The following is a 21399-nucleotide window of genomic DNA, read 5'->3' on the forward strand; positions in this document are numbered from 1 at the left end:
CTTCTATAGCTAGCAAACAGAACACGCTAGCTACAACAGATGGCTGCAGAAGTACAGAGATCGAAGCGCTATCTTCCAGGAGCTCTGGACGGAGCATACGTGCCTGGGTACGTTGACATAAACAATGTCATAGCGAAATAGTCTATATATATATCAGATAGAAACGCGGCGCTAATTTTCTCTAGCTACTTGGGATATCGCCCGCAGTTAAAGTTCTACTATGGTAAAACTTACGGTTCGTTAACAAGACAGTTGGCGAAGGTCAGTTGTTCCAATTAAATCTTTACGACGAGACGAGATTGGTTTTTGACGTCTATTTGTAGCGACAAAATGATTGGACGACGAAGATCGTGCAAGCTTGCCCGGATAAACACGTGCGATTTGATGGAGGCGTTCTTCCAGATTTGAAGAAAAGAATGGCTGTGCCTCCGTGGTCAGGAGGTGCAAAGTTTGCACGCAATATGGTTTCTAGCTATTCAGGTATTAATTAAAACGAGCACTGAGCCAGGAATGCTGCTGACGTTGAAACACCTAGAGATGCATAGAACCCTAGATATGTTCGAGTCTCCAGAACTTCAGAAGAACTCTACCGCTGCTTTTCCCCCGCTATTAATATTAGGTTGGGCATCTTCGATCTCTTCATATGGTGTGTGCTAGATTTTCACCACATCTATAAATCACTGCTACAGTGTACTGTACATATAATACAGACTCAAACTCAAATCTAAAAAAAACTTTGATCAGCTGTTTCTCTGCCGACTCTACTACTTGAACGGCTCTAGACTTCCAAACTTTAGTACCACTGATACACTGGGCTTTTTCAATAATATATAGGGCTAGGTTTTATATACAGTTCCTGTACATACCAGAACTTTCATATGAAGGGCAGCCAACTGAGCACTGCTGCAATTATCATGTGTAGTATAGGATTTTCAAAGTTATCACAGATGAGTACACCGTATGTCTGAGAAAAGTCCAGCAAAAATCGCACAAAATAAATCTGACGCAAAGCAGCTGAGGAAACAGCCCTCAACTCTGGTATAATACTCTGCATGAAATACAGAATTCGTACAATAGGACGTCTAGATTTCAAGTATTAGCGAATTCACAGCAAGTACAAAAAATTACTAGTAAGACAAAACCGGATTTAGCAGAATTTTTAAAAAGTGACTTCTGTTTCAATATTTACAACCTAATAATACACACATAACACACACGCATCTGCGCGTGCACACACACGCATCTGCGCGTGCACACACACACACACACACACACACACACACACACACACACACACACACACACACCTGCACAACTTAGCATAATAGATATCAGTAATTGTTCTTGTTATATTTTCAATCATGCATTCCTCTGATATCCAGGATTCATACCTGGACTCAACTTTACTTATGGGTCCACATTTCAAGAAGCCGCAAAAGATGCCATTCAAGACCACATAGATGCACAGACCAAGGTGGAAGCAGCAGGTACTGATCTCCAACAAACTGTACATAAGCAAATCCCTCTAACTCCTCAACAAAGTGAAACAGCTCCTTACATTTGCAACAAAAGACCAAAGGACAGTGTAAAGCATTTCAGAATTGACTTGCCACCGATTCCTGGCTACATGGGATGGGTACCACGATATGCACACTGTGGACTCGGAAAAACACACGATCTGCGAGCAAAAGAGGCTCTCGAAGTATTCAACAAAGAACAAGAGATCTATAATAACAGGGACTCCAATGTCAAAATTACCGAGCTGAAGTAAGTTATCGTCTGCAGAATATTTACATACATAACCACTCCTCATGTGAACATAAGCACCGACTTGAGGCTAACTTCAATTAAAAGCACGCGGATGGACAGGCAATCAGATGGGCAAACAGGCACACAAACCATGTATGTGTAGAAGTGTGTATACAGCCTGTAGCAAGGAAATCTCTTGCTTGCTCATAGAGTCGACTACTGTCTATCATTTATTGTGCATGTTGTTCATTCATTCTTTCACCATTCTTCAAGTGAGATTTGCAGCAATGCTTTGATAGCCATTTACCAGCGAGTTGTCCTTGTTAGATCACTATCAGTATATGACATCTCTTAGGTAAGCCGTCACAAAACAAACTTATTCACTGGTCATTCACTGGTCAGCAATACTATGCACCTACTCAACTACTTACACAATTATAGCAATACACAAAATCACGGACTAATCACGACGCAAGCCTAATGCTTTCGTCTCCTGCAGAAAACTTCAAGACACACCGGATTGCGGCTTGAAGATCAACACAAATCGACCATATCCAATATACAGGAAATCAGGAGTCATTCCCAACTACACGGGTCACCTTCCAAGTAAGTAACACACAGCACGAAGCATATTAAACACAATATCATGTCGATCCTTTCTTCTCATTTCAGAGGAAATGTTCGAAATTGGATCAACTTACGGAAGTACAACGAAACGGCTGTCGGTGTGCAAATACTCAACAGTCAATTGACGGATCGTGACAGAAACTTTGTCTAGCAATGATAATATCAAACTGTACAAAACAAGAATCTAAACAAACTTGCCCATCAGTCTGTACAACACAGTCTAATCTAAAATTTACCAATACATACATTATCGTATCATTAGCCAAGTCACATACTCATCTTGGCTTACATTGGACCTACGAATGAAACAATGTCTTGTGTTTTCTGTCAGTATCCTTGCTTCTGGCTACAACTTCTGGCGGTCTTCGTATTGCGGACGTATCTTCTACCCTTTTCCCACCAACAGCTGATTGTTCTGCCTCTCCAACTCGTTTCATGCCTTCTGGCTTCCTCACCATACTTTCCCTTTCTTTCTTGTCTTTGTCCTTCTCAACAGCTCTTTTCCCTGCTGCTGGTGAAACGGCTGCTTGTCCGGCAGTGGTTGTCCCATGCCCTGGATTAAGACTAGAGCCACTGGCATAGCTTGCAGCTTTCTGCTTCAGAAGTGTCCAGTCAAATGAATAGTCATACTGGTGATTGAGAGTACGAAATAGAATGCGAAATAACTGACGTAAATACATGTAGTCTGGAGCTTCTTCAAATCGAAGACCTCGACAATAGTTGAGATACATAGTAAACTCTGTTGGATGGCCCTGTCCAAAATAAACATTCTGATGTCAAGCAATCAAGCAACAAAGACAGACAGACAGACAAACAGACAGGCAGACAGACAGACAAACAGGCTCAACATCCAACGTCATCCCATTAGTTCTCGAGCACTTTGGTACATGGGGAGAGCAAGGAAGAAAGTTCTTGAAAAAGCTATCCAACCAGTCATCAGACGAAACTGGAAGACCGAATGCTCCAGAATTTTTGGACTATTGGAGAAAACGCCTTTCCATCCAGCTACAAAGGTGCAATGCACAAGTGATCCTAGAGAAACTGCCCGGACTAAGTGGTGGACCTGAGAAGCCCATGACTCTCAGCACTCAGGTCTTCCCACATTAGCTTTCTTGCACTAGTGATTCATAGACATTTCAGTTTAGCTGTAGCCTTTTAATTTCATTGCAGAAATGTGAATTAGTTTGATCTAAGAAATATGTGATAATGACAGACAGACAGACAGTTTCTCTTCTTTCATCTGCTGGGAAGATTCAATATCAGCTATACACAGCTACTGCTAAACACGAGGCAGAGCAGTTGATCAGTGAAGTCCCCACAGCTTGTGACGTCGCACGGCGTTGCTCCTCAACAGGAAAAGGAGCTGGGGCTTGGTTAAACGCAATACCAACTTCAGAACTGTTAGCACTTAATACACACAAATTTTGTTTGCCGACCATGCTGAGATTGGGCTTGTCAATACCCCTTTCTGATGGGATGACCACCTATTAACCTCTAGGGCCGTGTTTTCTTTAGCTGCACCCTAAACTAGTTTAGCTAAACGCATTTAAAAACTAAACCAGTTCAAGAAAGCGACTGTTTCCACTAGGAACTTGCACATCACAGATGTGCAAAACAAACCGTCTAGGAACGTCTTATTTTGAAGTATTGGACTGCTCTGTCGCCGAGTCAGAGCAATTGTTGGTTTCAGCATCGGCTAGTAGGAATTTTCCTGATGATGAACAAGGACACCGTCTTCTCTCTCTCCGTAGCTGCTGATTTCTTTTTACTAGTTAACGACCCTTACATCTTCTATCCAAGCAAAATAGTCAACATCATCAAAATGGCGTTGTCAGAAGACATCTAAACAAGCGCGCTACTGTCACGTGACAGTTAAACCTAAACCACGTTGCTAAACCTAGTTTGAAGTAGGTTTAAGAAAGCGGTTTAGGTTTAAAATAATAACTGGTTTATTGCAGGTGGAAACAGGTCATTTCTTAAACCAGATTAGCTTAAAGGTACACTCCATCGTTTAGCGCTACGCCCCCACAAACTTGATTGCATGGTCTACGCAATCAAGTTGGAAGGTTGGGCTAAACTATAGGCAAAGATGAATATCAGAGCGTAGTCACAGGTACAAATAAGGAAAACGTATGGCAGCGATTTTGCAATCTCGTTGCTGAAGCAGAGTTTGGGTTGCTCGCAAACCAACTCGTCATCTTTCCTCAGGTCGAACGAACCAAATAGGTTACGTTTTACACAAAACCATGTTTGAACATGTGAGCGCTACATATCAGCGTGAAAACAGAGCGCATACGATGGTCATGTGGTAAGCAAGAATTAGGTCACATGATAAGTGCAAGCGCACAAATGCAGTGCAGTTGGTCCCTGCAGCCTTGCATGTGCATCCATGCCCATTTCATCACATTTTCTCAACGTCTCGTGAGTGTCTTCTAGCATTTTGATGGTAGCGAAGCTCCTAGCATTAGCGTGCTTTGACGGAATGTTTCTCACGTGACCATCGTATGCGCTCTGTTTTCAGGCTATTCGCTGCTAATATCTAGCGCTCTCATATCCGGCTTTGCCTGTAGTTCAGACCAACCTTCTATCTTGATTGCGTAGCTATGCAATCAAGTTTGCGTGGGTGTAGCACTAAACGACGGAGTGTACCTTTAAACCACTTGTTAAACCGGTTTAGGCACTAGTGGAAACACACCCTAAATCTGGTGGTGGCATCTAGTTGGTCTGATTGTCTTCAAAACCTAAATGTGCACCATCGACGAGAACCACGACATTGCTATTCGAATTCAGACCAGACATTGTGGATTTTGATCTGGATGTAGCTCTGGCACACCCTTGGACCTCTGCTATTTTGCCACAGTCATCTGAGTCAGATGGTGCTGCTGCAGAATGAAGAGAAGAGAGGAAGACGGCAAAATAGGCTAAGGAAAATCTACCAGGTAGATCAACCGTCAGTTTTATTCTCTTAGTCATAAAACATTTCGGACGATGGGGTGAGATGGGGAAAAACTCTCTGGAAAGGCTGGCCAAGAAGTCACGTGATGAACTTGGTCAACCTAATGCTGCTGAGTTTCTAGACATCTGGAGAAAGAGATTTTCAACTCAACTTCAAAAGTGCAATGCTAAGGACAATGATTGCTCTACCAAGTGTTTCAGCCAATAAGTTGGCTCCGAGTACTCTGCATTGTTCTCTTTAAGTGTTATATGTTTGTTTTTAAAACGTAGTTAAAACGTGTTTTAAAACGTTCATTTATAAAAAATATATGTATTGACAGACAGACAGACAGACAGACAGACAAAAGACAGATAAGCAGAGGAGCAAAGAGACAGACAATAGACAGATGGACAAATAAGATAACAGAGACAGATAGACAAACAACCATAATCTGAATACCATTCTACCGTGCAGTGCACTGATGTATTAACAAATGACAAAATATTTGTTAATGATCAATCAAACTAACAGATATACAAACATGTAACAAACACAACAAATAAATTCAAAAGCAAATGAGGACTTCAAAACACAGCTTATAGCAAAGCAATTATAAACACACGTGACACTCAAAATCATAACCTTGCAAAGAACTTCCACTGGTGTCGACATCTTCTTCTCACTAATTTTATCATACTTCTGACGTTTCGTGGCAGCCTAACAACATGTACGTATTTTTTCATTTCATTCACAACTACCTCTGCACATAACAAACCTTCAATCCCTGCCACGGTAATGTTGACCGATTAAAATACATCAAGACATAACCAAGTGACTCCATATCATCTCGACGCCTATACGTACCACAAACAGATTATCTACTTAAATGTTGAGAAAACTAAAGCAATGACAGACTGCAGTAATATGAAGCACAACACTACTCAACTTACGCCTGTTCTATGCCTAGGTGTGCATTGATACTTGCGTATCTTGCCGTCCCTGTTAGATTCTTGTCTTCTCTATATGGAATATGTTGACGTGACCGACTGTCTCTGTACTTTTTCGCCAAACCAAAATCAATCAAATATAACTACACACGGTAAACACCAAACACGTCAATTGTGGTATCTCTCAATGGTCAGTTGTGAAAAGTCCACCTTGTTGCTACTCTTTCCAATGCCCATTAGAAAATTGTCTGGCTTGATATCACGATGGATGAAATTCTTGTTGTGAACATACTCAATACGACTAACCATCTAAAACCAAACAGACCATAGTCCTTGAAGCAAAACACAAGTGACATACGAACAGAGAGCTGACTTATAAACAGCCAAGCAAGCAAGCAAACTGGCAAAGCAGTAACCACAGCTTTCACCACAACAGAATGTCAAGCAGACACACCATTTATAAAGAATGTGGTACACCTTGGCAACTATCACAATATGCAAGAAGACCAGCCATATTCAAGCAGGCCTGTATTCCACCAGCTTGTCTGTATGTCAGTCTCCTGTCTGTCTGTGTTAGTGTCTGTCTGTGTCCATGTCATGTACAGATGGATAATCGTGTCGACAAACGGACAATGTGTTTTAATGCTTCCTTATACCTTATACCGGGTATACCAGTACTACACTAGAAACCTAAATTAGGCATAGTACAGTTGCTAACACCAGCACAACCAACAACGATGACAACCACCGCAGGGGAACTCCAACTGAAATGCAACTTGATGTCAAAATGTAGTATTTATCGTGAAATTTCATGCTACTTTAAGGCAAGCAGTCGCTTTGGTAGCGAAGAAAATGCGTGCTATGTACGGAGCATGTGCCAGGCTGCCACGTCATTGGCGCTAAGCTCTGCCTACATCAAATGAATTGCCTTGGTAGCTCAGCTAGCTTGCCAGTAAACTACATGCAAACTAAACAGGAATAGTAGCTATAGAGGAATCTTGTGTTTTAAGGCCTTAGAAAAGCTCTTTGTAACGAAAGTAGGATGCTAGAGACTGTTCTCCCAGCAGACTTGACCCTCTCCTCTCACAGAAGATGAGGCTAGCGCAATAAAAATCAATGGTAATTAGCGTCAGCGTTCACTCTATTGATCTACGAGGAGAAACACGCTGAAGGTTCAGGTATGTTAAGGAAGTGTAGATGTTCTCTTCGAGGGACCTGTGTAGGCAGACATGCCCTTCTTGCTCTCTAGTCGTACGTGCAGGTCAAATTAGGTAGCAGTCCGGTGTGCTCAGCTTTGGCGATCAGCATAACATCTAGATGCCTCATGAGCCGCGATCGAGGATTGTGTATCCGGGAATGACGAAAGAGCAGTGAGATTGGTCACGAGTCTACGCACTACAATGTGGAGGGTGTTACATCATTGTGCTCGGGTTAAAAGTCTACGGCTCAATCAAAGCCATTCTGCAACTGGAACACTTTGCCCAGCCACTGTTTAAAAGAAACGTGTCCAATACTCAGATCTCTCCAAGAGAACCTCATATTTGAACCCTCTGAATGTTTCTCTTCGTAGATTAATAAAACGAAGGCTAACGCTAAGTACCATTGAGTTTCATTGCACTAGTCTCATCTTCTGTGAGAGGAGAGGATGAGGTCTAGCAACACCTAGGGGAGAAAACAACGTCTAGCATCCTACTTTTGTTACAGAGAGCTCTTCTAAGGCCTTAAAACACAACATCCCTCTATAACTACCATTTCCATTTAGTTTTCGTGTAGTTTACTGGCAAGATAACTGAGCTACACAAGCAATTCATTTGGTGTAGGCGGAGATAACGTGTCAGCCTGGCGCAGCCTACATTTTAAGATCAGGTTGTGTTTTCATTGGAGTTCCCCTTTAACTCACCAAATACCCACCCATGATACTGCACGCCACATGTATACAATTACTTAGACAAAATAGCAAACGCAACACCAACTATTTACTCAGTTGCTTCATTTGCAACATACACTGTAATGTTGTCAACCAAGACCATTCGGTTTGATCCAATAGCAGCGGTTGAACCACATAGCAACATTCAGTATATTTACTGAACGTAGAAGTCTAAAATAACTAGGTATGACAAACAACTCTACAGCATCAATGCTAAGCAGACTTCATGTTTACCAGCCTCGGTAGCTCAAATTAAATTACAATGGTTCTCTTTCCCTCTGTTGTCAGCACTGTTACTATTTTCTAAAAAATGTCATTACTATAAAGTAATTCCATGTGAACACTAAAACTTCACATAACTAAGTCTAAGAAAACACAACAGCCAGGGGTCATGATGAAACAGCAAGATTCTCACAGCTAGCAGAAGTGTGCACATCTTTGTAAACAACTAGAATAACAGAATCATGAGATAAGAGGCAGTTATTACCTTAACTAATAGAAGCAGCATTAGAGTGATACTGACCAGTTTACACCCCCCACCTCACATACTGAAGAGATACACTGTACATATGCTGCTAGCATTGTGATGCTGAAACTTGTTTGATTCAGTTTTACTAAAGTGTGTTTCATACTAGAGATAGTTGAATTCCGTCACAAGAGATTTTCAGTTGCTAACAATAGATCAAGCAATTGAAAATCTGAATGTCATCATTATCACCTCCACTGGCAACAAGCTGATTAGAAATACATACATGTGAAACAAAGAAGGCAAATGAAAGGCATCTTCAATGCATTATCGCCTGGCAGTTCAATTAGAACAAACAATACAAAATCATCAAAATAAAAAAGACTCAACAGTAGACAGAAACTGTAAGCTGTTGTCTTGTCAGTACGCTGTGATAATAAATCTCCAAATAAGTTTCTTACCAAATAAGAAATGGCCACTGCCAATGAAATCCCCCCTTACAAACTTTCTACAAGTACAAAACCCTCTGAATTGAGACAACAGCAAATAAAAACAACTAGACAGTTACTGTTACTCTCAGATGAGGCAAGGCTAAGTTTAATCAGTTTGTAGTATATCTTTCTTAAAACACTGCCTGGTCAACCCACCCGTAAAGATAAACACTGCTCCTTTCTACTTCATCAAGAGCTTTCTAGTAGATAAAGACAAACTGGTGTTCCAAGTAACCAGACGTTCTAATTCAGTAACTATTTACAATTAATGGTCACCACAAAAACCCCAAAATAAGAAGGCTAGTCAGTCTTGACTCAAAGACACTATACAAGACTCGCTTTGAACAGATGGATCAGAAGCTCCTAGAATATCCATAGCTTATAGAGTAGCTACAACAACTCACATGGACTTTTAATTAAGCATCACAGCAGCATAAGATGGTCTGGCACAAAGCTGCATGAACTAAAGAGACTGCAAAAAGCTTCAGCAGCATCTTCAAACTGTGGATATACAGTCACAATGAACAAAATAAACCACTGATGTTTCAATACTAGTTGTCTTCTACTCATAACAAATATGTATACCGTATTTCCTTGATTAAAAGCCACCCTCGTTTAAATGACGCATTTCAATCAATTTCAATATATCTAGCTCAAAGTTTGAAGGAAGAATCATACGACTTCTTCGGAGATGTGAGGTAAACGTTTCTTAGACTACCCGTATACTGTTTGACCGCATGACGTCTTAAAGTGAGAAATACGTACCAGTATCGTTAGTTTTGTTCTCTTGTAAAGGTGTCAAACCTACAGTGTGTACACATACACACTTCTAAAGCACGGACAGAGCCTTTACCAAATAAACGCTGCCCTTGAATAAGCGCCACCCTCATTAAACACTGCGATTGGAACCCTAGCTAAAAATAAATGCCATGACATTTAATTGAAGATATACAGTAATCTCTTTTACTAGATATAGTATTTTTCTGTATATGAAGCTTTCTATTGTCTTTCACTTGCTAGTATTTATGCAGAGTTCATGAGCAGCAAAGCAAAGGTCAAACAAACAGACAAACTAATTGTTCTATTTTCATAAATCCTCTACTAGTGCACAACCAACCTTATACTACGAACCCAGTCCTACTACTAGCTGTAAGAGAGTGCATTGAGCCTTCTTTCCTACTTCCCACAGTCTCTTTTAAACTCAGCTACATTCACAGCCACATCAAGGATACTTGCATATCGTCCTTAGAAAGAGACTTTGCCATGTGCCTTATTTTCACCCTTATCTTCAAGTGTCCTTGAGTCAAGGCAGTAGAAATGCACCTCAACTCTGCCAAAATGCTCTAAAAACTAATGGACAGAGGGGCAGACAGACAGGCAATCAAGCAAACACAAACAAAACCAAGATCACCAACAGCCTCAAACAGACCAGACCAATAGAAAGCAAAACTCAGCCACAAACATACCACCTAAAAATCAACAAAAATCCAACCAAATTAATGAGTGTCCAGTTTTTACCTGGTCTGCTAGCATCAATACTGTTTTCATAGAGAAACGTCTTGAACAAAAGTTGAATAGATCCTCCAAGCTGGGGCCAAGAAGATCCATCACAAGAACGTTGTAATCTCTATCTTGTCCATACCACCTATTAAAAGCAACCAAAACGGGTGTCAAAACTACAACTCAAAACAGCAGGGGTCTCCTAGCTGTCATAGCAACGCAACAAGACCCCAGGCCAGGCCAGACACCGACACCGACGACCGAAGGCGTGGTTAGACAACGCGTAAAAAGTTTGGCAGTTTGAAGAAGCACAGTAACTCAATTACCTGATATTCGGAATGCCCAGGCCACCGTTCAAAATTCTGTACAGCTTCGACTCGTACAGCAGTTGCGGGTGACGAGCTTTCTGAGATTCCATTTTCACGGCTACTTCCTGGACACATTACGTCAGCAAAAGACATCTGGTTGATACACGAACACCTTCGCCACCGTTCTGTACCGTTACCTCGCCGTTGGTGATATTGACGGCCAAATAAATGTCGCCGAAACTTCCGCTGCCGATTTTACGCACAAGTCGGTACTTCCCTCCCACCTGATATTCACCCTTGCTGCCAGAGCTACTGCTTGCCATGCTATTGTCGCACTGAGACTCAAAAGTATCGCAATCACACTGAAATCACCCGCAACATTGACGTACAAGCTTCTAACCTCGCGCATGCGCTATAGCGATTACGAGAAGGCGAACATCACAACATTCTATGAGTGCGGTGGAATTGTCAGTAGAGTTCAGGTAAGATCACTGTGTAGTTACGGTTATTGTTGCATTGTCGAGCAATGTGCTGCATGCTAATTGTCGTCTAACGAAGTATTCCCTCTTGTTACTTCACTGTGGGGTAATGCCTATGCAGCTAGAGTGCTGCATGAGGTGCATACCGGCTGCGGGCGAGGATGTCGTACAAATGTTACGCTCTTTGAAAGGTCGTCTTTAGCTTTGCATTTGTGTAGACAGGAGTCTAGTTTTTGGATGGGCTGAGCAGTGTCTAGAATGCATGCATTGTATGGCTATACAATGTAGCAATATTATTCAGGAATCGTGAGATCTTGAATGAATGAATGAACTTTTGTATTGTAACTAGATTGTTGTGATGATAATGGTGTTCTTTGAAACGAATGATGAATGAATGAATGAATTTGTATTTAGAAAGGGAAAGCCTTCAGCCCGAGGCCAAAGACCAATCCACCAGATGCCTTGGAATTTGTTGTAAAATTAATGGTACACCCTGTCATGCCACAGTTGGTCCGCCACCCATAGAACTACACGTGGCTGCCATAACTGGTCCTGGACCACTTGTGGCTGCCATACTTGATCCCCGAGATCACTTATGGTTGTTACTGCATGTGCTTCCTCAAGTGGTCCTACCCTGACCAGGACTAGTTATGGCAGCTGCACGTGGTCCTAGGGCCAGTTAGGGCAGCCATAGTGGTCTCAGAGTAGCGACAAGTGGTCCTAGGACATCTGATTTTACACTGAACTGAAAAGAACTGTATAGTGTAACCTTTGCTACTATGCATGCGACGAGCTGCAAGATACTTGCCAGTAGTAATCACTTGCATCCTACACATCCATTATTCTCTTAATTCTTTCAAAACAGACAGAAGTCTAAACAGGCAAACTAAAACTGGTCACACTTCTATTGTACACTTGTAGCCATTAACGCCAGTCTTGTGACCCGTACACAATATTATACCATCCTTTACAAGTATGGCATCGGACCATCTGGCTGTCCTCAGGCATGTGGCACGAACAGTGCTAGTGCTGGTGGATACTGTCTTTCTGTGAGGTGCATGCATACTCTCGCCAGATGCTGGTCGTTGCCAACATTTGTTGAAATTTGCACATGCTGGATGCAGACCAATAGTGGACCATTTGGTTCACAGCATCTGGTCCAGCTCAGACGGTAATGGTAGGAATAGTTGTGGCATGAGAGTACACACTACACAGACTCTCAGTTGTCGTCTGAGACCCATTGTCTCACTATATATATTGACCATAACACAATGTATACACAAGTAATAAGTGAAATGACACAACTGAACGACTACTGTAAGCAAAACTCAAACAAAAATCACTACTCTCAACCAGCCATACACTTTCCAGTATGATACTATCAATTATCTGTACTCATATTTTCACACACGTTATGCAGTTTATTACAACTACAAGTGAAATTACTGACTGTATGTGTCACTATGTCTGCTGTCGTAGAGAATAGTATAATTAGTATTATTAATAATATTTCGGAAATACTTTGTAATATGTTGTATTTTGATTTATGAGTAATTAACTGGATAATTTTTAATCACTGTTTTACTTCCATGGTGAATGTGCTCATATGTCTTTGCTCTTGTTGTGTTACAAGTTTGATGTTATTCTCCTATGTTGTGTACGATAGTGGTGGCGCTGAGCTTTTGTTTGGCAAAGTTAAGAAACACTGTGTGACGTTACCAGCTCAAGAAGAATTGTGGACGATCGGATTGTTGTTGTATTGGATTAGAGACAATCTTCTGCTAGAAAGGCCTGAACTGTTCATGCAGGGACAGACGGTGAGACCAGGGATACTCGTACTGGTGAATGACACCGACTGGGAGCTACTGGGAGAACTGGAGTATCAGATCAGAAGTGGGGACAAGATTGTATTTATATCAACTTTACATGGAGGATAGAGATAAACAATTTAAAGTAGTGATTGATACCATGGGTTAGTCTCACATAGACAGACCCTTTCCGAAAGGCTCTGGCTATGCAAGACTATCGTCATGGGTGTTTGTAACAAAGCAATGAATGTGTATGATATCAAGTATCAGTAGTTGATATGTTATAGTATGTGCTGCTGCATATAATCTAGTTTCAAGCACACTAACAGGGTACAATGGACAAAAAATTGAGCTTGCTGACATGACAGTGCACGATTCTCTTGTAATTTATTTTAATGGCACATACTGAGGTTTGAAATGTTGTGAAAGACACCACATTCTACTGTCACTGAAGGTAGGCTGTAGGTTGTACAGTATAATGTATACTGTACGTGTAATCATGTAAGGGTGGGCTACGGCTGCAGTGACTGTACTTTTGATTATTTTGAAACTACGATGTGATTCCATCATATTCTGTCTACGCGGACTCACGTGGTTGTCTTTTATAATAATTCAGCAGTGTCTTATCCTTACGAGAATACAGTAGAATAGTACTAGGACTTACCGTTTTAGAAAGATATCCTTCTGGTATCTGCTTAGCACAGCCAGAAAGAAAACTCTGACACGGATACGGTGGCATATGGTATAAGATGAAATATTGGCAGGAAATTTATTTTGAAGGTCTTTCAGGGAGCACCAATATAAAATCTGCCATTAATTTGCCCACAGGGATATGCTGAGGTCATCACACATAGGATCAGGCATCATGGTGATGAGGCCACAAGATGGTAACCCCTGCAGTGCTTGCCATCTTTTGTGCCTACCCTGTCTACCAGGAAGGTTAAGAATGAGGTCTAGATACCTTCTTTGTGCTGGCACAGCAATTCTTCATCGCTAGACAGTATAGTTGGAGACCAGTAAGTTAGGGAAATGTGATGGTCACAACACAGCCACAGCTGTTGTGGGTACATAGACAGTATCGATTATCCAACAATGCAAATGATGCCCAACTCCCAAAATAAAATCATGCTTTTTCTGTCAATTTCTTAGCAAACGGATAAAATAAATTCCCACCAATGTTTCATCTTATAATATCTTATAGTAGTATAATATGGTATGTACCTAGACTAAAATCTCTATTTTTGTGCACTCCTGTGAAGCTACAAATCATCATCATCATAACTGTGGTACTTACTGATCATCATCATATTATGAATAGCTCCATGACATGAACTGCACAAGGAAAAGTATTCGATCTCCTCTAGGATATCCACATCCAGTTAAAAATTGCTAAGATATGAGAATACATGCTTCATTGCACTTCCTTTGCTTTGGTCACCATCCTCCAAGCACATGAAACATTGAATGGCCAGCAACATAACACTCTTGGGGGGTCAGATATACTACTGTATTAGCCTCAAACTTATGTCATCGTTGCTCTATTAGTATGCTTAGTGACTAAGAGTCCACTTCCATGTTCTCACATTTAACCTAGGCAATTGATGAATCTCACAACAAAAGCTGAACTTTCATCTTTGAGCTTGAAATTGATTGGTATAACACTATTTCTACCACAAACTGTACTTAATTAAAACATTAACTGTAGACAACAGTTACTCCTGAATTCTATCCATCCAGCATAACTCCACATCAGTAAAACTATTTCCAAGCAAATCAAGTCAGAGATAATAGCTAAACTTACTCATCCTTTGTACCATGCTTCAGAATTCGAGTAAATGCTGGGTAATCAAACTTTCCCTCAGCATCTATGGGAGCATCTCGAAACATCTCATCAACCTGTGACATAAAAAATACATGAGAAATGACAGAAAACGGAGTAGCAAGATTGGTTTACACTGGATAGAACACAGACACATACATATATACATACACACAAACAGACACATTATTACTGTAACACAGTCTACAGTAGCATGTGAGGGCTGTTTATATTTTGACATGGACGCTATGGTTTCCCAAACCTTATGTTCATGCCGAAAATATCTCACACAAATACCTACAAACTAGACTTCCAGGAGAAGAATGAAATGCACACCCCACGCAAACAGGAATTAATCCGTCTATCTCTCCAGCTGAGATTTACACTACCACAAACCTCATCTTCAGTGAATCGATCTCCCATGGTCATGAGCAGTTCACGTAGCCTACAACAAACTCAGCAGTGACACCAAACTCTAAATCAATTTATCCACAGCCATTGTACTTGTCGTCGTGTATATATCCGGTCCCTTCTTCGTCAAAACACGCAAACGCGTTCTTTATGACGTCCTCCGGGTCCGTACCATTTAATTTCTCTCCAAAGACGGTGAGAAACATCGTGAAATTCATCGGTCCCAAACTCTCGCCCATCATCTCATCATAATACGACTCCGGATATTCTCGGCCTAACAAAGAAATACGCAGAAGGTGAAGTAATTAACCATAACTTCCGAGGTCAACCCACAAAGGGGCCTCACCTAACGAAGCCATCATGTCCTTTAGATCTTCTTTGTCGATGAATCCGTCCCTGTTCTGGTCGATCATATTGAACGCCTAAAGCAAAATTCGGGCAACAGGTGAGCGTGGGTATGGACAGATACATGCTATAACGGCTTGCCGTTCAGACGCACTGTACTGTACCTCTTTGAATTCCTGTATTTGAGCTTGGTCAAACATAGCAAACACGTTCGAAGTGGCTCGTTGAGCTCGCTTCTTCGGGTTCTTCTTTCCTGCTTTTCTCGCAGCCTGGACAGTGCGCACACAAATAATACTATGTGAAAAACGCTGAAAATAACGCCAACAAAAGCACGCACCATTTGAACACACGCGATGAGATGGAGAACAAAAAATGTGAAACGCGCACGCTACGTTGCACCTCGAGATCCCTCTGCTTATGCGCGAATTATAATACGGGTTAGCCTATCGGAGGTTTCATTGATGTCGTCACGTGTTCTGATTGTTGTCGAAATTGCTCTGCGAATCGTTCTTTTCGTCGTGTTTTTGTAAGATATGCAGCCTGTGATTTGCGATAGAATCGTGTAAGTAACGCTAATTAAATTGTGCAGACAAACGGAGAACGTCAAGCCATTTATCAGAGTCATTCAGCAAGAAGAGATATGGCTATACAAAAATCCTATTTCACCAGACACGATCACACCTAACGCAGTGTTTGTAAGCGTGTAGACTAGTCTGTCTAGACTACTAAATATCTAGATACGATAGAGTATCTTCTATAATTAATTTTTAATATTAATTATATTATTAATTATTTAGTATTGATCAGTGGGAGACATGCAACTCCAAGGTTAACCATTCTGTGTGTGTGTGTGTGTGTGTGTGTGTGTGTGTGTGTGTGTGTGTGTGTGTGTGTGTGTGTGCGTTTGTGTAGCCTCGGCCTCCCAGACCCATGTACGGGTCTGGGAAGCCGAGGCTAGTGTGTGTGTGTGTGTGTGTGTGTGTGTGTGTGTGTGTGTGTGTGTGTGTGTGCGCGTTTGTGTAGCCTCGGCCTCCCAGACCCGTGTACGGGTCTGGGAAGCCGAGGCTAGTGTGTGTGTGTGTGTGTGTGTGTGTGTGTGTGTGTGTGTGTGTGTGTGTGTGTGCGTGTGTGTGTGTGTTGCATGCACCAAACATTACAAAACAGTCTTATATTATTACAGCAATTTGCTGCTTACATACCATACTTGAAGAACCTCTCTCTTTGTATTGGTAAATTATGGAGTACGTAAATTGAAATGTAGTTAGTTGAGTGGTGAATCTCACTTTTAGCGGATGGTTGTTTGGGATGAGAGATATAATTGATGATATGTACGTGTATTTGGTAATATTCATCGCATTGAGATGCTTCACTTTCGTACAAAGACATGCATTGACTTCAACCTGACTGACTGCATGCACAACTTCCAGTATCTATTGCCTGTCTTATTTACTTGTCACTTGAAGAGATTTCAAAATGCTTCTTTGCTCCTCAGTCATCCGTGTGTCATGGGCGGACTTGTAACAATTTTAATCTGTTTTATATAAATTGTCATTTCACAGGCTATTTCAATCGGTGTTCCTCTTATATGCATTCTGCTACGTTTGCTCTATTCAACTGATAAGTCAGAAATGGGACATGCACTACTTGGTAAACTGGTCTCAAGTAATTGTGTGCAACCTTTATGGATTTACGTTAATTTTATTCTTGATGGTTAGGATTGACATTGGCTCTGACACTCAATGCTGTCATCACGAACTTTATCAAACTTGCAGTCGGAAGGTGGTTATCTTTTGCCATATCCAGTGACTTTGCTGATACAATGTAACATGTTGCTGCATCGTAGACCGCGTCCTGATTTTTTCTATCGCTGTTTTCCGGATGGTATATTCAAGGTTGATTGGAGATGTACAGGTGATCCTGTGATGATTCTGGAAGGACGGAAAAGCTTTCCTAGTGGACATTCCTCGTGTAAGACATGTAGTCATATTCTTTCACACTGAGGCAGACTTTGAATGAACAGGCAGCAGGACATTTGATTGCGAGTTGAAACAACTGTTTAAGTAAATTGTTTAACTTAATTAATCACTTTCCTATTAGGGTCATTCGCTGGACTGGGTTATCTGTCACTCTACTGGGCAGGGAAGCTACACTGTTTCTCTTCTCTAGGAAGAGGCCAGTCATGGCGGCTCGTGGCTGCATTTTCCCCAGCATTTGGAGCCCTCCTAATAGCAGTGTCCAGAACGTGTGACTATAAACATCACTGGCAAGGTACTGGTAGGCATACTGCTAAACATCAAACATACCAACGTTATTGAATGATACATCTTTGTGTTCAGATGTCATCGTCGGGTCATTGCTTGGTATGCAAAATACTGATAGATTTATAAATCAGTCATTGTCCAGATATCAATGTTGCAGGTTTTGGAATTGCTTACGTTTCCTATCGACAATACTTCCCAAGTTTAACCAACAGGTTATGTCACAGTCCACATTCTAGTGTCTCAGATCACACTATGAAAGCAAGGCATAACCCTTTGAATTTAGAAACTGTGTAGAGCTATTCAACAGCTATGATAGAAATTCATAGAAATATTGAGATACCTGGAGGAGAATTTTTACATAACATCTTATAGAATCTCAAAATATGGCTATACATAGGGTACGTTTACTTTGTGTCATCTCTGACGCACACGTGCACACGCATGCGCGCGCACACACACACACACACACACACACACACACACACACACACAAACACACACACACACAACGAATGCACATGCACGCACACATGTTCACTTTCAAATATGGTCCATTTTTAGATCTAGAGATTCTTCATATCACAGAACACACCAATGCACAGTATGACGTGCTAGAATTCAATTGATGGGTTGCTATAATCTTCAGGGCTAGATCAGCTAAATTTTTTTGATGCTAGGATATTTTGACATGAAAACTGGACTAACTGACTGAACAGAAAAGGAATGACCACGTGATGGTTTGAGCATGTGCAGTCCTCATTGCATTGCCTACAAGTTTATGAGCTTATCACAGGCTATGGTTACCCAGGTAATACTCTGTATGTAGGAATTGCCAAGGTTTGGGTGTGTGGCCAAACTTTTACACCTCAACAAAATCAAATCGTTAAACAAGGGTAAATCTTCCATAATTTAGAAAGTGTAAAACGTGATCTATGTTGGAGTCAAGGTACAAAAACGATTATTAATTAGGGCAGGACTAAATTTTGGTTTTCAATTTCATTTTTAGTAAGGGTAACTCTAAATCAGCTAGCCCCCCTTACCCAGTAGGAAAGAGGGAGGGGCTAGTTTACTAGACTACAATATGCTAACTCTAGTGCTCAAAGAACAATGCTGTTTGTCAAGCAGTCCCCATTGTTTACGTCAGTATTTGCTCCAGATTGTAATACAGTAGCAAAGGTTGCCCAGATGTTGCCTAGAGTTTGGCTCCCGGATACTTGCCCTTTCCACATCTGGATTGGTACTGCCTTTTCAGGTGAGACTAAGTGCTGTCCCTAGTACATGAATTAGTCTCTGGTTAGTGAAACCGTCATATACCTATTTCTATAAACAGTGATGCTGCATTTGCCAAGTCTTACATCAGTTCTTATGAACAAACATCCTATCAGCCCTATAGTATACAGTCTACTGGTATATCTTTTGATGCAACAATCCTGGTACATTGTGCCTCTTGTGTAATCTAGAACGTGGTTATACATTAACCAATTAAGGACATCAACACGATTTCAAAAGTGAAGATTACTACATACTGATAGCATTAGACATTCAGCATTTATGTGTCAACATTAGAAGACAGGGGATCTACATTGTCACACACCAAGTCATAGAGGAAATTCTACACCAAAGCAATCAAAGCAATCAACTTATTCTTGTTATGCTGGCAACTTAACGCTCTATAAGGAGTTTCAGCACACTTCGGAGACTGAAATCGTGGCTGTGCACAACTATAAAATGAATGCTGAACTGGGTACTGCTACATATCCACAAGGGTCAAATTCCTCAGACATGGAACGTGTCGGCAAGGAGTTTGTTGTGTACAGAAGAAAAGGACAGTTTTAAAGTTGGAGAATTTAAGTCAACTAGACATGATTGATCGCTCATAGAGACAAACCATGTATGAAATTCAGAACGTGCAATCACACTTCATCACTCCAATCTATCCCTCACTTAAAACTTACAAACTTTACTCTGAAGAAAGAAGTTTGTTATCCCTCCTCATTGTCTACACCCTTGTGCATGTCTCATCAACACCACAATTGCAAGATTATGTGATCTTGTTTTCTAGACATGTATATATTTAATTAGCTAATGCTGCAGAAGTCAATGGCTACATATCTTTAATTTTAACCATAACTATGATACCAGTAAATACAGTGCCACCGATTAGGAAACATCGTCGTCGTCAAACAGATCATCAAATTCTACGTCATCACAATGAGGTCATCAGAATCGCCGAAATTAATTCCAAATATGGAAAAATCTTACTGTTAAAGAAATCCAAATGAACGGCTCTGTCGTTGTCTGCCAAGTCCATGACAACTCCGTGAATGGACTATCAACCAAACGCGTACGACAATAGTTATAAACACAAGTCTATCTAAAGGAAAGGTCGTCCTCAACCTCTTCTACGTCGGCCCATGCTCCAGGTCCCTCAGGAAACATCTCATCCTGTACCACAGTGTGCTGCGGAAACTGTTGTGGCCCACTCATCTTGTTTTAAGTGCGCATGCGCAAACCTGTGCGGACCCAAGTCTAGGTATCTGTACAAGTAACGACTTGTACAGGTGCACAGCACGTACGAATCTTGACATGAAAAGTTTAGGACTACTCACCATATATGGCAATTCTATACGCCGAATTTATCTTGTCAAGTCTGCCGGTTGGACATGGGCCAGGCCTAGATCTAGAGATTTAGTATCTACTACCTCTAGCTAGACCCTTTTGCCTGGGTCCTTCGTTTAATTGAAGTAAAATAATTTATCCAGTACTCGCGTCCTAGTAGACACAGTAGACAGTCGACTGTTTTTTAGTCTCGCGTAGCCAGACTCTAATCCCGCGTACTCGCAAATTTTTTTTTTGGGTCCACTTCACACACACATCCCGGATATATAGCCCGGATAAGTTTAACTTGCACGTGCACGGTAGACCATTCTCACGTGCACGCATGCTGGATCATGCATGATTTAGTAGTTCGAAATGTGTTGTTATGCTGACAGATCGTGGGAATTGCGCTTTCTCTGCGAGCAGTTACCACACTCAGTAAACAGCAGTGGCTATTGAAAGGAGAGCCCCAGTATGGGGAATGTTGGTTGCTACAAACCGTTTTCTTTGCAGAAATCGACTTTCTCGAGAAACAATTGACTCCAGAAAAGCTTTGCGTGATGCAGCTATCATACAAGACGGCAGAGGTTTGTACATTTTGCTAGTTAATTGATATTAGTTAATTAACTAATTATTAATTTATTAGAATACAGTATTTAGTAACATTAAAGCACAATTTATGTATTTATGGTAGTATTTTGAACCTTAAATGTGATTTAATAAATAGT

At 41.1% G+C, this 21399-nt stretch overlaps 5 protein-coding genes and 1 long non-coding RNA gene across 6 annotated transcripts; 3 read left to right on the forward strand and 3 right to left on the reverse strand.

The window, feature by feature from the left end:
- Window positions 1-2: 2 nt before the first annotated feature.
- Window positions 3-2568, forward strand: LOC134192119 (ciliary microtubule inner protein 2B-like). Its single transcript, XM_062660815.1, has 6 exons — window positions 3-107; window positions 186-261; window positions 324-480; window positions 1383-1767; window positions 2249-2355; window positions 2422-2568. The coding sequence occupies exons 1-6, from the start codon at window positions 40-42 to the stop codon at window positions 2499-2501; spliced, it is 873 nt and encodes a 290-aa protein (XP_062516799.1). The 5' UTR covers window positions 3-39; the 3' UTR covers window positions 2502-2568.
- Window positions 2519-11353, reverse strand: LOC134192110 (casein kinase I). Its single transcript, XM_062660805.1, has 8 exons — window positions 11148-11353; window positions 10969-11075; window positions 10661-10787; window positions 6469-6567; window positions 6262-6401; window positions 6087-6165; window positions 5954-6028; window positions 2519-3128 (listed from the first exon to the last, which is right to left on the reverse strand). The coding sequence occupies exons 1-8, from the start codon at window positions 11271-11273 to the stop codon at window positions 2673-2675; spliced, it is 1209 nt and encodes a 402-aa protein (XP_062516789.1). The 5' UTR covers window positions 11274-11353; the 3' UTR covers window positions 2519-2672.
- A 12-nt stretch (window positions 11354-11365) lies between these two features.
- On the forward strand, window positions 11366-13673 carry LOC134192128 (ubiquitin-related modifier 1-like). The gene is made up of 2 exons (XM_062660824.1): window positions 11366-11432; window positions 13096-13673. Exons 1-2 carry the CDS (start codon window positions 11401-11403, stop codon window positions 13364-13366), a joined length of 303 nt encoding a protein of 100 aa, XP_062516808.1. The 5' UTR covers window positions 11366-11400; the 3' UTR covers window positions 13367-13673.
- A 1190-nt stretch (window positions 13674-14863) lies between these two features.
- Window positions 14864-16226, reverse strand: LOC134178084 (myosin regulatory light polypeptide 9-like). The gene is made up of 6 exons (XM_062644874.1): window positions 16150-16226; window positions 15977-16081; window positions 15814-15889; window positions 15561-15741; window positions 15453-15501; window positions 14864-15133 (listed from the first exon to the last, which is right to left on the reverse strand). Exons 1-6 carry the CDS (start codon window positions 16150-16152, stop codon window positions 15035-15037), a joined length of 513 nt encoding a protein of 170 aa, XP_062500858.1. The 5' UTR covers window positions 16153-16226; the 3' UTR covers window positions 14864-15034.
- On the forward strand, window positions 16219-18466 carry LOC134178074 (phospholipid phosphatase 4-like). Its single transcript, XM_062644864.1, has 8 exons — window positions 16219-16338; window positions 16402-16507; window positions 17372-17459; window positions 17528-17591; window positions 17656-17780; window positions 17910-18080; window positions 18149-18172; window positions 18231-18466. The coding sequence occupies exons 1-8, from the start codon at window positions 16274-16276 to the stop codon at window positions 18365-18367; spliced, it is 780 nt and encodes a 259-aa protein (XP_062500848.1). The 5' UTR covers window positions 16219-16273; the 3' UTR covers window positions 18368-18466.
- Window positions 18467-19966: 1500 nt separating this feature from the next.
- Window positions 19967-20585, reverse strand: LOC134196732 (uncharacterized). Its single transcript, XR_009972564.1, has 3 exons — window positions 20471-20585; window positions 20336-20402; window positions 19967-20271 (listed from the first exon to the last, which is right to left on the reverse strand). It is a non-coding gene; the product is annotated as an uncharacterized LOC134196732 (long non-coding RNA).
- Window positions 20586-21399: the final 814 nt, after the last annotated feature.

This window comes from Corticium candelabrum, chromosome 1, assembly GCF_963422355.1.
Source record: "Corticium candelabrum chromosome 1, ooCorCand1.1, whole genome shotgun sequence".
Classification (NCBI taxonomy): Eukaryota; Metazoa; Porifera; class Homoscleromorpha; order Homosclerophorida; family Plakinidae; genus Corticium; species Corticium candelabrum.